At 41.4% G+C, this 17,775-nt stretch overlaps 2 protein-coding genes across 2 annotated transcripts in view; both read right to left on the minus strand.

Moving 5' to 3' along the window:
• Positions 1-12,375, minus strand: part of LOC143341260 (uncharacterized) — a 42,759-nt gene extending 30,384 nt beyond the window's left edge. The window contains exon 1 of the mRNA XM_076764063.1: positions 11,608-12,375. Within this exon, the coding sequence (XP_076620178.1) occupies positions 11,608-11,610 (3 nt within the window). The 5' untranslated portion in view covers positions 11,611-12,375. The remainder of the gene's footprint in view (positions 1-11,607) is intronic.
• Positions 12,376-13,784: 1,409 nt separating this feature from the next.
• On the minus strand, positions 13,785-16,299 carry LOC143340981 (uncharacterized). The gene is made up of 3 exons (XM_076763458.1): positions 15,551-16,299; positions 15,123-15,282; positions 13,785-15,013 (listed from the first exon to the last, which is right to left on the minus strand). Exons 1-3 carry the CDS (start codon positions 15,720-15,722, stop codon positions 14,608-14,610), a joined length of 738 nt encoding a protein of 245 aa, XP_076619573.1. The 5' UTR covers positions 15,723-16,299; the 3' UTR covers positions 13,785-14,607.
• Positions 16,300-17,775: the final 1,476 nt, after the last annotated feature.

The following is a 17,775-nucleotide window of genomic DNA, read 5'->3' on the forward strand; positions in this document are numbered from 1 at the left end:
CACAACCTACTAAATCAGCTGCGAAGCACGCCATTAATACATACGTGTATATGTATACGATACCGGAGCACAACAGTGTTTCTCAAACTTCCCTTTCCCGGGGTAGAATTACATTATTATATGTATTTCTCGAGCACATTCAGAGGAAAACGTTTATACTTTATAAATTGTGGCTCGGTCTCGAGGATATAATATTTTTAAATTTAAATGTGACTGTTTGATAACGAATTAATTTATTTTATAAAATACATTGGATAAAACTATCACATTGGAAACGAAAAATCGAATAAAATTCTATTTTTCATTGTTTTCGAGGAAAACAGAACGGATCGAACAATGAATAGGAAATTTCAGTTATTTCAAAGTTTTAAGCTTTTTCATTTTCAGTTTCCTTTTCTATACTATTTTAATTTTCTCTACTACTGCGAAAAGTATCTTTTTTATTTCACCGTCTAATATGTTGCTCTTTATCTTCTAGGAGCTTGCGGATGGATCACCGTCGATACGTTCGTGGATCCCGATTTGGGGAACGTTGCTATGGCATTTTTCCCCTTTCCGTGAAAAGCTCAAGAGCCTAACTTCTGGTCGCAAACGGACGTTCTCTGGCGCGATGTTTGAAAGCAGCAGGTGGACTTGCGAACGCGGAGAAAACAATCCTTCGACGGTAAGGTTTCGCGAAATTCAGAACGAGAGAAGTTTGAATTGTTTGAACGTGAATGGTGGCGCATATTCGCTGGGTGCTAATTGGGAATGCGCGAAATCACCAAGAATTAACCGATTAATCGGCTGGTTGGAAAGGGAGACAAACGCGTCGAGGGCGAACTCGTTAGCGCTGCGGCTGACCACCCGTTTACGACCGATTTCACGCAGCGGAGCCGTACGTGACTGTAATTTCGCTTATGAGAGGGGAAATGATCGCGCGCGACAAGAAAAATGAACAATGTTTACATTCCTAGCAGAGAATGCACTCTGTTCTCGGGCGACAAAATCTTATGCGAATTATCGATAGACGATTGAATAAACGTCGTCGCGTTTTCCTTCCAAGGTAGAATAACAGTTTATCTTCTGACGGCACATTCGGGAAGAACGGTTATAACATAGAGACAAGGAAAACAATGTCGATCGAAAGAAAACACGTGACGTATTCGAAACATAGACGTAGACCTTTTTCGAAACATTACATATCTTTTAATAAAGAGAGGCGGAATCGCAATCGACGTTAATCGTTTGATACGGAGGCGGATCGAGACAGTAGGTACAACATACGAGTCAAGTTGAAGGTTGGCAATAAAAACGGTATCCAAAGTAGAGCATTTTTCGTATACCGTGCTCGAATCGCCAGAATCACGTCCTAAGTTAAGGGCAGGAGCGCGTCAAGTACGACAACCTAAATTCGAAAGAATTTAGTGGACCCCGCCTCTGTTCCTATCCAGGGGAAAGCTTTATCTCCATTCCACGCATACCAGTGTATTTTTCTCTCCGAGGGCTTTCACCCGATGAAAAGTACGTGTTTCCGGCCGCGACGCGCTTCCACCTTTTTGAAAAACCTCCTAATGCGCGGCTACATTTTACCGAGAACTCCGTTTCGCCTGGATCAACTTGTAGAGAAGGAAGCAAAGGCGACTCGAAAGGATGATGCACGAAGGCGGCTCGTAACGCGGTACACGAAGAACACTTAAGGCTTTTCTCGTTTAATCGTCCCGACGGTGCTCCGAAACCGTCGTATCTTGGGTTTCGAATTCGTTATAATTAACGAGGAGTGAACACGGTCGACGGAAGTACTTACATAGGTAGAACGCGTGACGGACGGAAAGACGAGAGCCGGTGCGGCAAAAATTTTCGAGCATCGTAAATTTCATCGGCAACCGCGAAATAAACGGTGTAAAATATGAGCTCGCGACGTAAGAAGTCGCACCTTAGAGCAACGACCGTACGATGAAAGTTAAAATTTCATCTCGCGCACCGCGGAAGTTCGCGTCAGGGGAAACCTATAACTGCATCAGCTTTTGCGCAGACAACGCTTTGCGCCGCGCAAATGGACGCTCGTACATGTTACACGGTATCGTGTTCCACCATGTAAAAGGTGGAATGTTGTCTATGCAAATCTGGACAAATAGAGTGTAGCTAGCTGGCAGATAAATGGCAAAGCTGCCCAGAGGGCCGACGCGACGCTGAAACGCTCTGCCCGGTACGCGTAAAGAGAAACGAACGTTCCCCGTTTCAGTTTTACACGTATCGAACAGGAGAAGACGGCATTTCGGTAAATGTCGCTGCGTCAGCGACGTTTCGCATTACGGTTCTCGTCTTTCGCGTCGACGAAGAAAACTCGTTAGTCTCGTCGAATTGTTCCCAAGAAGCTCGACGGGGAGTTGAAAAGGAATGGACGAGCTTCTTACCGGTTAATTACACCGAACACAGTTGCTCGACCGTTAATTGTCTAAAAGTGCAACGATTACCAACGAGATTTTTAATTATAAGCCGAGCGTCCTCCCCAAGTGGACCGACAAGAAGAATACGTAGTGTGCTAGATTTCTACGTAGAACTGACAGAATAAGGAACAAAGGAACGCAGATTTTTCGGTTACACTCTGTACATTTCTAAACATTTACAATAACATTAACAAGACTCCGATTAGAATCTCGATCCAACAATTTACAGTTTATTCCTAGGTAACTTACCCTAATGAAGTAGAAGGTTCGTTTCAATATTATTTTACTTCGTTATCGTTACTCTAAACAAGAGATCCTTATCATTAGGCAATGAAATCGGCACGTATATCAAGTCGAGAGCATACAATACCCAAAGAAAACGGATTGCCGAGTAAATTGTTGTCCGTGATACATGAAACGTTTGCATATTCAATCGATGAATATGCAAATTAATCGCTGTACGGGATTGTAATCGAGCGGCGAATAAGTGGGGAAAAAAGTTTCATACCCTGTGCGAAAAATATTCGTGGGCGGTGCGCGGCTGTAACAAAAATACGGGGAAGGGGGGTGATCGATTGTGCGATTTAATTTCGCGGTATCGGATCGTTTCAAAGAGTCACGACCCCATGTTGGCTCCCCCAAAAATTCGATGAATCACAGATATTGTCCTTGGGCGAGGGTGGCGTGCTGTGATCGAAACACACTCGTGTTATCCGCATTATCGTCGATAAGACGAGATCGATGCAACGTGCCTTAATTTAAAACGCCGCGAGCTGTGGTCGTATCGTATCGTGATGTCCCCGCGTTAATTGCCGCCAATCTATCTTGTTTTTTTCTTACTGGCTCTCGAACGAACATCAACGCGACGTTTACGAATGAATCGCGCTGATTCGACGTACGAAAACGCGTTCGTCGAATAATGGAATGTATTACTCGTGGGTAATAACCTTATATTGTATTTCTTTTCAACATGTTAGGCGATAAGTTTACACACATTTTTTTGCAACCTATTAACTTTATATTCCTCTTTATATTATAATTAATTTTATTCTGGATCGATATCGTATATCATTCCCTAGGAGGGCTAAAATAAATTAATGGAAACGTTTAATAACAAAATGCTTGAGAGAACATTATTGTTCAATATTACACGAACGAATATAGTCTGGATGTTCGTAGCAGTATGACCGCAAATAACGCCATGTAATTTCGCGAAACGCGTAGCCGGCAGGTATCGCGTATTTACCTACCGTGCCCAATACGGTTTTGATAAAACTAACGGTTTATCGAATCGCTCTATTCTCTCGTTGCAACAAGAAACCGTTGACTCTCGTTACAACCGGATCGCAATTGACAGATTTACCGTGAATCAGAATTAACAATGAAATAAATATATTTGTATATTTATTTTTGACGATGAAGGCAAGTGTAACGTAATATTAATTTTATGACGTTTCGGTCAGTGATAACAACACTTTACAGGAAAATACAGGAACAGAAGTCACTGTTGAAGCCGTTTGTTACCAAATACATATATCATAAACACACCATCCGTTGATTTAAGAGCAAAGAAATCAAAATTTATTACATTATTTTAAAACGTGTTACATACACGATGGGAGAACATGCATCGTTTCTCATAAAGATAACACAAGTTTCATACTTTGAAAAGTTTCATTATCCAAAACCAACATTTATTTGCGCAGTCGACATTTTTTTTCAAACTTTCGATGAACCGTACGTAAAACGCTAACGGCAGACACGGCAGAGATCGTATATTTTATTAACGCCAACGATAAATAGCGAAACGTTATGACAGACGATGATTTTACGGTTATAGTGGTGTTTCTCTTTGCAGCGCAGTGGCCGCAATTCCGTCGTCGGATGTGCTCTAAGTTATTACGATGAGTATTCATAAACGAGCCCGGTGTCTTGAATTTATCGTGATCGTCTTCGAATTTCTGCGGCAGCCCGTAAAATATAAACAAAGGTGAAATATGAAGAGAGACTTGTAAAATAAACAACGCAGCACCTTAATTCCGTCTTTTACATCCGACCGTTTCACCTTTAATCAGCTCTGTTGAAATGCTCGGACAGCCTGGTTCGTGAATATATCAAATTTCGAAGAACGTCAAAATTAAGTTGTAACATTCTCCTTTAAGTTTCGAGCTTCGGAATTAGATTGCAATACGGTAATGTTTCAAACTATAATTAATCTAATTTTTGTTGAAACGCGTATTTTTCACCTGTAACGGTCTTGCAGATTTCCAACAGCTTCTTCCAACAGTTTGTTTGTAAAATTTTCGTTGTTTGAAATACGGACTATCCGGCTTTAATTTTAACCACACGCAACGCTTCCGGACTAATCCCTCGAACGCTCACCTTACGCGACACACTTCTTCGTCGTCGCAGATTTTTTCGTTTGGTCTCTCCTCGTTTCCTGCGCTCGTGTTCAGCGCCAGAATCGAGGATGGAGAACGCATATACACGAACCTGGAAGTTCCAGAAGAAAGTTAAGACAATGAATAGAGTTACCTCGCAAAGTTACCGTGAAACGTCTTTCAGCCGTCCGCGAACGATACTGCGAATGGCCAAGTTGAATTAAATGCGAACTCGTTTGCTTAATATATTCAGAAAGGAAATGCGCATTAATGCGGACGATGGCGTCATAAAAATACCCCATTCTCGCCGAAATCAACTTTAATCTATCGCGAACGCAACGTTCTCGCGTTTCGTCGCACTTTGAATATACTTAACGAAACTCGGCCTCGGCCTTACACTGGTAATTATAACGCCGTTCGGACTAATTAAATAGATAAATTCATATTTAAAAAGCAATATAATCGTTGTCTTATTTGAAGAAAAATACAAGACGTTAATAACGCAAACGACCTACATATACGAGTCCCTTAAGTCGTCGACAAAGGTGTCGCGAATGTTTCCAAACTTGCCCTGTTCGAGAAGTTATGTTCTCGCCTCGTTGGATATTAATGATGCCGTGCGAACTAATTACTCAGACAAATGCGACAATACAACATAGCCAATTAGCATTCAAGGTGTTCAAACAGCGCGGCCGAAGACGCGGTTAATGGAACAGCCTGCTATTGTTGTAAAATAATGATTCATAACCATTTCACCGAGAGCTCCGTTCTGGTCTTTTTCTGCTCGCCAAAACGATCAAAATAAATGCCAAGCCGTATCTTTCTTTCTTGTTGGTTACGTTCTATCCGAATTGATACACTCGTCCAATTTTTTCATACGCGCAACTCGAGCGTAATTAATGCTCGAGCTTAATTAAAAAACTCGCGTGTTTTATCGCCCATGCGAGAGAATTTATCAAAAGGAATCTCCTGAAACGGCCAATCGATGGAAAAGCTCGCGCTGCACGCGTACGAAACGCTTACACAGCTTCTTCCATCGATAAACAATAGGGCAAACTATTTCGCGTGCGAACGCAACGGAAGAACGGAAGAGTTTCCATTTCGGGCAAAAGGATGCAAGAAGCGTTACGCGCTTCGGATACGAATGAGGACACGAATGTTCGAACAGAAGCGTTCGATATTAGAAAAAACGTGTGCGAAGCGCGGATCCGTCATTCGAAACACGCGATCGAGAAATCATATTGTGCGCGCAAACGCTTGGAATACATACTTCGAAAACGCACGCTCGATCGGACCTCGCGAGACAAGAACACGCGAATACCGATTCTCGGATTCAAAGTATTCGTCGGTCGGCCGATTCCTACACATCCAACTCAATTCGAAAGATATTTACTCGTTTCATAAGTAATGCGGGTTTTCCGAGAATTTTCCAATAAAACGATCAAACTGGAAACTGGCGAGCGAATCACTTTCTAGCTTTGTTCGTAAGTCGCGAACGAAACATTGTCAGAAGCTATGGAATTTCGATTGAGAAAGGTCGATAGAGAAATCGGAAAGAATATTTTAGCGTTCAAGTTATGAAAATTTATGTTGCTGTTGAAATGAAACGTGTCTGTCTATTTTTCACAATATACAGCTATGTAAAAGTATATTATCCGAATACAAAGACTCGTAAAATTTATGTTCCGATATCAATTAAATGTTTTGGCTTCGTAAATGGTTATGGTTTCGGAAACTACCACTCCGTATTTTTACGATTCACTGGAAGAAACTAAATTTGTCTCTTGTTTATCGCTGGCTCGTCGAAATGAAACTTTTATGGAGGTCGTCGTTCAGCGTGATCCTTTACGCATGTCGTTTACGAGGATCTAATTATTGATAGACGAAAGGTTATATTGTATAACGTGCTTCTCTCGCGCATTCTTCGTCCTTTTGTACCTTTGAAAATTTCGTTATGAGACGCGCCGCACATCAAAAACAGCTATAGGCGAGCATTTTTTTTCCTCGCGGTATGTTGAAAACGACCATGGATCAGCATCTCCATAAATTCTACAATAAAGCGCCATTGTTACGCGCGTAACGCTTCCGGAAAACATTCTTTCCGATACTTAAAAGAAATTCCAATGCTTATCGCGAAACGAACCAAAGTACGCATACGTACTGCGCGTTTTTAATCGAATTCAAACGTTACGTTGAAATTAAAAATTAAATAGAGTCAAGTGGATATGGACCTTGGTACCGCTGGTACAGTATAGCGAGAGCTATTTCTCCTTTCGACGTGGAACAAGACCCGGAAAGAGTCCGAACGAATTAAAATAACGGAACGTTCACCTATCTCTTACAAATTACCACGGAAAATGGGATAGCCTAATTAGATTCACCCTTCCTCTGTCGCGTCTCTTCTCACTATCGCGTCTCTACCCTTCTACGTTCCGCGAGCGTAGAAAAAAATACCTGTTAAAATGCTGCAAAGGAACACCGCAAATGAATGACGAAGCACCGAGATGCACGACCAAAGGAAAGAATGCGAACTACATTACACGTATTATGACGATGTCAAATCAAATGACGCATACAGAATGTAAAACTAAGTCGAGAATGTTGAACAAAATTTGTTTCTACCAACTATCTCGCTCCTCTCCCTCTACATTTCACCTATTCCGCGAACGCGTATCGCTTTCAAAATGGTTTAATCACGATCTACGTTTAATCACAAAGGTTCTTCAGTGTTGCGAATAATCGATATTACTTTTATCAGCATATTTTACTAATCTTATACCAAAATATTCGTTGAGGACTTGTTCCTTGTACGTACTCGGTTCTATGCCAACCCCGATACCTTTTCACATCTTCGAATCGCAAATTTGTATTAGTATAAACTACGTTATATACTCAATTACTGTTAAACGAGACGCGTGCAATTTTATTTTATTTAACGACTATCCGAGGCGGTCGATGTGAACGGAAGAGCATGAAAAATGCGCTCGGGACCCAACGCGTTAAGGTATATTATCCTAGACGTATCGATTTATCCACTTACAACGAATGTTGCGGCACTAATAACAACCATTCGTAAAAAATTTCATTTTATATCGACGGTTATTTTGGAAAGTTGAAATATTTCGTTTTAATTATTTAGAACAATTTCAGAAACGACGAGCTCGAAGATTACCAACGTGTACGGTGATAATGGGTTACCGGTTTGGTTCGTCCTAGCTCGTTAACGTTCTCAAAGTGACCCGGTACTTTGGGAAGAGGCCGACACGATGGTATCGTCGAAAATGAGACACACGAGCCATTTTTAGTACAGTTTTAAACAGAAATTCCAGTCGACGACGTGCTCCGCTAATCTACAGTTAATAGCGTGTAATTATATATGCATATGATGCGCCGGTTTCAAGCTCGACTGTTTTAAACTACGATTTGAGTTTCGTCAGTTTAAACGAAGGAAGCCAACCTAGGCTATAGTAAACAGTAATTGCTCGAAACGTTTGCCCGTTTCGATGACGTTGCGCCTCATCCCGCCGCGCCGTGCCGCGTCGCTGCGGTTAATTATTTTACGTCTAAGAGCAAACTTAGGCCCGATGAGAAAAATGTATTCCTCGGGCATCTCGCCAAAAGTCTGTTAAAACTTAATGCATTTTAATTCAGTGACCCAAATCGATACCGTCGCAATTCGAAGATCAGTTGACCGAGTTGCTGGAACTTGCTTCAATGCAGAGGACCACGGAACACTAGAACTTTCAGGGATTTCAACGCGCGGGAAAATCTTCCTAAGATTTTTTATAGACATTTAGGTAAATAAGCGACAAAAATTCGATTTATATCGCTTCATAATTCGCTTTCACGTGCCCGTGGTTGTTAATAACTCAAGTATAATCTACCAAAAAAATGCTATTTATAAAGGTACTATAAAAATAATTTATAAAAGAATTTGAAACTTTGGTTGCTGCAAATATTTTTATTAAATATAAATTTTGGTATTCAAATTATGTTTCGTCGACTTTTCTACATTTTTGCCAACGAATAAAAAGTTTACTCGTTCCTCGACCGCAGGACTAGCTGTTTTTAAACTCGATAAATCGTTTGAATATATTTTCTATACTTTGTTGTTTAACCGGACACATTTCTTTGATAAAGTTGTTCCCCCCGAAATCCTACGCATTTTCGAGAAAAAAATTCCTTACCGAAAATACAATGTCTGACCAGAAATATTACCCTGAATTTTCATGCGAATCTTTAAAACGTTATAACTTCTGAACGGATTGGACGATTTTAATGTTTAAAAAAGCAAACTACGCGTATTTTGATGAAGAATATGTACAAATCGCAAAAATATTCGAAAAGTTGGTCCTTGACTCCGCAAAATGAGAAAAACCCCATAAAAATGGTCCAATTTTCAAACAGCCATAACTCCTACAATTGTGAATATATTTCAATGAAACTTTTTTCTGAAGTAGAGCTCATGGGTACCTACAAAAAAAGTATTAGACAACTTTTCTGTAGGGTGTCAAATAAAATTACTAAAAATGAAAAAGTAATTTTTAAGAAAAATCGACAGGGGGTAGGTGCCTAAATTTCTCGGCGAAAAAAAAAAATTTCAAATCGTTCTAAAAAAATTATATCTAGGTTCTGGGGTCAAATACAATCATTTTTGGTGAATAGACATACCCCCGAAATCTTGCGCATTTTCGAGAAAAAAATTCAGTACGGGCGGAACTTTAAACATTAAGAACTTTTTAACGTAGCCTCCATCAACAAATTGATATTCTTGATTTTCGTCCTATTTTGGCCTCTAGAATCTCCCATTACAATTTTTCCCAGGGGTGGCCGAACACCCTGTAGAGTATGGTTAAAAACCGCGTAGGAAAATCTACATCGACTCGATAAAACTAGAATATCATTGTTTGAAACGAAAGCGCACAACGTTCATCTCCTACAGAAAGTCAATAACTTGCCAAACTCTAGGTGCAGATTCGTTTGCGCGAATTGATAGAACGCTTTTAGCGATAAACAGCTCGATAGACTGTTTGTTTGCTTACTGATAAAACTCGTGTATCTGCGGTCTGCAAATGGTACTCATGTGCTTACAGATGAATTCAGAGCAAAAGTTGGCCAACGGTGCATTCTTTCAGCAATCGCTGTACCCCATCTGCGTACGATCTGACCATTTGTCTTCTTCTCCGACGACGTACGCATTCGGAACGTCGTGTTCTCGTGTACCGAATGTTCATCGACGATAAATGTACGCCGGGAATGGCGGAGAACGCGTCAACTCTTACAGAATTAGTACAACTTTGTCCAAGACTCGTTACGGAGGACAATGTTCGAAAGTTTCGGCCGACGCGACGCTTTAGCGAACGAAACGAGACTACGACTAAGAACACCAGAATTGTTATTCTTAACGTTCCAACTATGTATATCTCTTAGATATTGCAAACGTATCGGTATATCTTTGACATTCGATTTTATTTTTCGAGAAATTATAAATTAGGGATTCGAATATTTAAACGTGCAGGTAATGATGTACTATACGAGTAAAACAGTCATTACGAATAAAACTTGTAGCGCTTCCTTCGTGTTGCTGGTTGTATCCGTTTCTATGATTCAGATCTAGCATGAAACTATTGGGTATGTCCCTTTGATCATTCCAATTGTAGTCATAGTTACTACATACCATCGGTAAATTCCATGGAATTTCACTGTAATAGAAACCGGGCATTTACTCGAAACCGATAATGAACGGACGGACGGACGGACGGACGCACGCACGCACGCACGCACGTACGCACTCGTCGTATAGGAAAGAGCTACATCGAGCAACAAGTAAAAATAAAGAAAACGATATGTTTCTTCGGTGCCCGCGTTTGGCAAATGGCAAACACGTACGGTCTTGGTACAATTTCAAACAAAATGTGACGAGCATGTAAAAGGACACTCGTGGATATGTACAACATATCGATTCGCATTACCTCGGCCACTCTGGAACACATATACACTTAGGAATACATATTTTCTGGCAAAACACCAAATTCACCGGCCTCGAATTACTTTTTCTACCGGCTGGCCATTTCTTAGCACGAATACGACGCGGAGGTCAACGAATTGTCAACTCTTGAGAAACTGTAGGGGAAATTGAAAAAGGAAGATAAAAGTCGAGGGCATGAGATTGGATACGTTAAAGAAGAAGACGTAATGGTGTGCAAACAAGCACGGATGTAAATAATCGTGCGCAATTAAAGGTGCCACTCGAGCTGCATTCTCGGCTCAGAAAACCGAGTCAGAAGTATCCATTTCACTTGCATAAGATCACCGTTTTATCGACCGCGTAGACCAAAAGATCCGCGCTCGGATAAAACTCAAGTACATACATACATGTACATACCGACTTCTTCTCCAAAGAGAAAATAACGGTGTCGCATTATAAAGCTGTAAGCTCCATTATTCCCGTGTAAAACGCACCGCTGCTATTCTAACGTCATTCGCGTTGTCTTTTTGTCCCTGACTGACAATGACAGTACGAGGTTTTCTTTACGATTCACCGCGAAACATAACGGAACGTATGAAAAACGTATCATAACACCGTGAAATACCGAAACGGCATTTATAATAAGTCGATTCTCACTTGTTTCGTCCATTCCACTATTCGACTGTTGAACTATCTTCCAAGTAATTTCTTCGACTGATTAGAAATACATAGATATAGTCGTGGCAAAGGCCGTGCGTCAACAACTATTCTGAACAAGGTCGGAGAGAAACTGTGCCAACGAAGGCTAAACAGAGAGCAAAGTACTTACCATCAGTAACTTGACTTTGTTAACCAAAGGGGATGTCGTAAGGAACTTGTTGACGGCCGTCAATATTTTCCCTTCCAACGTGGCAGCGTTTCCGGCGTCTCGTCCTTGCGAACATCCGGGCCCGATGTCCGCTTCTCCGGGGCTGGGCAACAACCCCCGGCAGTCTCGCGGGAAATCCCTCTTCTTCAGTCTCCCCGCGGACCCTCGTGGCTCCTCTTCCCTTCCTGCTCTCGCTTCCTCGACGATCACGCTTCGCACGCGTTTCTCCTATCCGCAACAAACCCGATTACCTAATTTTATTCCGGCAACCCCTTAAGGCATCCGTTCTCGTGGGGCAGCCGATCGCACGTATCCTCCGGAAACACAAACTCGAGGGTGTCGACGGGGGTCGTCGAGGAAGTCGCGAGACTCTCGAATGCGAGAGGAATGTTTAGCGAGAAACGATCAAGATTGTTTGTCCGCTTCTGATATACATGTATACCACTCTCTCGAGCGGTAAACGAGAATCAGAGTTCAGGTGTGCTGCCGATGGGTACCACCGAGTCTTGAACAAGATTACGTGTCTCTGGTCTTTAAAATAAATTATTTTTTAAGTCGAACGCGGCCATTTCTCGGTTTTTTTTTTTTGTTTGTTTGCAACGAGAAGATTCGATTCGTTACCGCCAAGTCTAAGGATCAATGGCTGTCCTTGAAGGTCCTTAGGGTCCCGACGGTGCCGCGTTCTCGACATGGACTGAAGTCCGGAGCGGGCCGACGGATGCTGCGAGTTGCTCCAGAGGCAGAAGAACGCGCGCGCGAGAGAAAGCCGCGCGTGTCCAAGGGGGAAAGAGACACACCGAAAGGAGGGGAACGTTGAACGAGCGAGGGTGAGAGAAACGATCGCGAGGTAGGGGTTGATACATACGTGGAGATCGTGAGAGTTGGAGAGTGGGAAAGTGTCTATTCAGAGAGGGAGTGAATGGAAGGGAAAGGAGGGTTCACCGAGGGTAGAGTTTCAACGAACGCCACTAGTTGCTGGCAACCCTTGAATGTTTACGTGCCTGACGTTCAACCTTGGTGCCGATTATTCTTACCGATACGCGAATCCATTATTTGCCAACGGAATTTTTATTCGAAACAAAAATATTTACTTTTATTATAAATCAAGGAACCAATCTATTCTCGGATTCTACATTCGGTAGAATAGTTTCCGTGTTTTGAAAAATATTTCGTGGTATACTCTGTTTCATCTTTTGTTTCGTTCACTTTGACGATCAAAAATTTTACGAAAAACCGAGACAATAGCGTGCAGACACGATGCGATCCTCATTGTTTCAACGTTCGGTCATAAATGCCCGATGACAAAGGAAATGTCACTTGTGCCGGAATTTCTTGCGGATTTATCATATCTTTTCACGAAACTGGATCGAACGTTTAAATTTAAAAATTTAAATAACGAACATTTAAATATAAACGCGAGGACACCGAATAGGCTTCTACGCTTTGTTTTTACAAAACTAGGACCATAAATGAAATTCATCGGAACAAAGACAAGACATCGTGAATTAATAATTCTCTATAGTAGGTATTTTTTATTCTATATAATTAAATATGTCGCGAGAGAACCAGTTTACGCTCGACTACAAGAGGATGCTACGCGCGCAGAGGATACGAGTGAGATAATTAAAACAAGCAAAGCTACAAACGAAATGAACTCTTTCGCAAAAACGTGTAGAAGAGCCTTCACGATGGAAGTTACCTAATTATTCGTATGTTCGGCTACCACGTGAAACACCCATGTGAAAACACTCTTACCCTCGACGTGATAAGTTCCTCCGGACATAATCTATCGTAAATGCGGTGTGTAGAAAGAAAGAAAAGGTTACATTTTTGTTACAGTACGGGTGAGAAAAGGAAACATATGGAAAATAAAGGTGCTAGTGGAGATGAGATATAATACGAATCAAGTACAAGGTTCGCCTTTGCTTGAAAAATTATTGCTGACAAAACGACTAGGTAATTTGCGTAGAATTTTATTAAAGAAACATTAATTGATTTACATGATATTAGAAACGATTAAATGATATACCGAGTGTTGGAATCGTTTCATTTGAAAGTGATAAACGCGATTACTATCAAATGAGTAAATACAAGTACTCGATGACAAATATGTACATATTACTATCGGTACGATATTTAAGTAGCAAGTAAACTAAATTCGTCCAACCGGTAAAGTTATATGTTTTATGTATCGTGGCGAAATTTGTATTATAATGTATTTACTTTGGTTCCTAAATTAAGTACTTTGTTATTTGTACGGAAAACATGTAGAAGCTTCGAAAGCACGATACAGGTGCTGCCACCTGTCCACACTTCCCTAAAGACAAACAAACCATATATCGACTAAAAGTAACATATTATTTCTTACGTATTCATTCTCGTTACAATCTCGTTTCACATTTACTCGTGTCGAAAAAATATCGATGACACATCAGTGATATTTATTTGAAATTACGAAAATACATAGATATACCGTTGCCCTGCATGCGAAAAACTGTATCGCGTTTCCTAACGATACAGCAACATCGACGGGGGGATAGATCCTATCTATTTCTATTTCTGCATTTGTCGAAACAAGTTTCTTCGCATAATATCACAGATATAGGTACTCGAAGTGTTATCCATAAATCGTGCTCTTTCGTAGTAAATTACATCTTAAACGTACGTAAATGTTATCGCAGCACCATATCGATGAAACGAACGATCCACGATATTAGACGCAGCTCACGTTGCTACAAGCGTGCATCGTTAAATAAGGTAAAAATTGTAAAAAAAGAAACGAACATTATGCCATTTATGGCAGGAGAAAAGCGATGATAGTATCACGTCACTCGTAACGTAACGTCGTTCGTGATAAGAACGAAAATACAGATTGCGCGGACAATCGTACTCACGTATCCAAGTCTCTAAGCGCCGGACTTGAGAAATTACGATCGATCGTGCGTAAAACGCGCGAAATTGTCACTGCTTATTGTCCGGAGGACGAAGCGCCAGGGCCAAAACTTGTTGCATCTGTATCCTTACGTCTAGCTTCTTCTCTTCCGGTACTTGTCGAATAATCGGCAATAAGGATAGTAGAAACATTTTGTCGTAATCGTCCTCGTCGTAAGCAACGCGTTGGCTGCTGTGCGAGGACAGCATATCGTGAATTTCATTATCGAAGGACGTGAACGACGTCTCGCAAAGCTGCTTCGGATAACGGGGACACATTTTATAGGATGCGCCTGGTTGAAGATAGTCCCTACCCGTTGTTATGGAAGGAGCAGCGTGGCCCAATGGTACATCGTATTCCTCGATCACCGGATTATCAACTTCGCCCTCGCTTTCCTCGGATTTGCAATTATTTAACGTCACTCCGCCGACGTTTCTGTAACGTATAGTTGTACCAATATATGTACGTAGAGAGGGCTATCCGTGCATTTGTCGTTTAAGAGAACGATCTACCATCGAACAACACGGTATCTGACTATACCAACCGTTTATTCTCCACCGTTGGCATGAGGAACAGCAGCTGATCAAAATGCATGTATTTCTTTCGCTTCCGACCAGCTGGTCCTAATTTCTGTGACTTTTGAAGCTTGAGCTCCTTCATGAAATAATCACGAATATTTCTCCACTTTCCTCGTAAATTTTTCTCTGAAAACCGTAAGCACAACACCGTCTGGTATACATTGGTATTAAAAAGAATCGAAATAAGTAAAATATTAAGTTGAGAAAAACATATGGAATACAATTTGAATCCCGTTTTTCATTTATTCGATTAGAACGATCGAACGATCGTCAGTTTTATAATTGCTCGAGAAAAATATTGTAATTGACTTAAAAGGACGGCAAGTAGGTACGGTCACCCCGAGCAAGTGCAAGTGGAGGAATCCGGATCGATCGATCGCAAGAGGCTGTATACCTTCTACGTTTCTCTCCTCGTCCGTCAAGCGCGCCCAATTCGGTACCATCACCTGGCAGACCTCGTCCCACGCGGTCATCTTGGCGTTACGGTCGTTGTACTCGCTACGATTCACATCGTAAATCGCCGGTCGTTTCTCTATTTCCACGATAAATTTTTCCGTATCGAACATGCTGAATATTAACAAGACCGCCACTAGCACCCCCCTTGGCAATTATCTCCTCCGTCTCTCCCTAATGTTGTTCCTCTTGAACTTTTGTTTCTTTTTATTATTCGAGATATTTGCGGTTAAATACGCGACGAAGGACAGAGAGAATTCGAGCTTTTAGTTGACGATACCGTATAGAAGGGGATGACGAGGTTTTAGCAAAAGAAACGTCGACTGTTTTTCAACGTCTCGAACAAGATACGGAATTATCAATTGGAATTAATTCGACCGTCCAGACGATACAAGCGGACCGATATTCGCGGTCAACGAGTTGCGAAATCGATTAATCGAGATCAACGGTGAAAATGGAGAACCGGTCGAGAAGAATGGCAAATAAATTTTGGACGGAAACGCGTCTCCCGCAGGCGATTCTGTTACGTATATGTAGATGTTAGTTACGCCGTCGCCGGCAGCTTGCGCGTCACTGCGGAGAAACCGTTGCACGGCCAGCTTGGTTTGGCATCATGGCGCTAGGCTGGCGTGCGGTTGCGGTTGCGGAGCGGAATCTATGCCGCTGCTATGCCGCAGCGTTGCCAAATCTACCGGCGAGAACTGAAAGGCGACGGATCCCGCAATCGCCTCTCCTCCTTTCCTGCGAACCATCATCGATGGTTCGTACCCGTATTTCCAATGCGGTGATACTGACGCGCCTCGACCGCGCCGGATTTATAATAACGTTTTGATCGTCCGTGGAACCGGTTGTAGGAATTAACGCGCATCGCTCTCTAATATAAATAAATCGATCGATTAAATAATGAAAATATTTCGGGATGCAGCATCAGATTATTCCAACATACCGGAATATTTCGATTCGCTATGCGACAAATTGGAAAGGAACATTTTTAAATAAGCTGGAGCGATCGAGACTGCGTTTACACCAGTTTACACCGTTCTCGCGCGATGGACGCGGATTTCGCGTTGTTTCAACGTTGCCAAATGTACGCGGATGTATGTATGTACAGGAACGTCGAAAGTGGCGCGTTGCTACGTGATTGTGGGCCCCGTGCTCAGTGGGAACGGACGCGGATACGCCGCGCCGCGGCCACGTCGTCGCGTTTCTACCGCGGTGTTATCGACCATGCTGGAACTGGGATACTTCGCAAATGCGGTGAAATCGACGCCGGCTACTCGACCAATTATATAACACTTATTTTGTTCGTAATCTAAGAATCTTTCTGACTTTCATCACTGTCTAGATGATTTATGGTCTGTCGTCGATCGAAAATCGTACGACGAATAATCCAAGAATATCTGTTGTTTCGTACGTTAAATATGATAGACGCACAGAAGCGGATCCAAAAGGAATTTCGATCCATTGTTTATACATACGTATACGTATACAAACGTATACTGAACAATATTTATAAAATTAATAATAATTATAATTTCTTTCAATTTCATATCTCTTTGGGGAGGACGATCGCCCGTATTGTCCCTTTCCTCTATCCCTCCCTGAGTTTTCGTACGTGATAAGGCATCCTAATTAAGATATTGCCTATCTTAATTACGATGCCTTATGGCAATTATTCGTATAATAATATACATATACATATAATAACAATCATCGATTGAAAGTGTTCGGAAGTTATCAAAAATAATTACATTCATAGTTTAAGTGTCAAGTATTGTGATTGGCTACGCGTCGCGTGCAGACATTCGCTCTCCAATAACCAGCAAGCATCGATATACGTACTCCGAGATAAGTACTTGCGCACAATTCGAGATTCCACACAGTTTGTTCGTTGAATAATTGAATAAAATTAATGGTATAGTTATTTTATGAAACGGTTAAATAATTACGCATCGATGATAAGTAAAAGCGCAAAGACTCGAAAAGATGGTTAAAAGAGCACTTTGTTCATAAATGTTGGGAGAAATTATAAATATTTATTGTAATAATGTACAGCTGCTACTTTATATAATAGGTATCAAGAGTGCAAACTTCGGAGCCTATAAACTGCACGAGAGTTTATTAAAAAGTGATGAACGTCTTGCCAGCGAGCGAAATATACATACA

Source organism: Colletes latitarsis, chromosome 4 (genome assembly GCF_051014445.1).
Source record: "Colletes latitarsis isolate SP2378_abdomen chromosome 4, iyColLati1, whole genome shotgun sequence".
NCBI classification, from domain to species: Eukaryota; Metazoa; Arthropoda; class Insecta; order Hymenoptera; family Colletidae; genus Colletes; species Colletes latitarsis.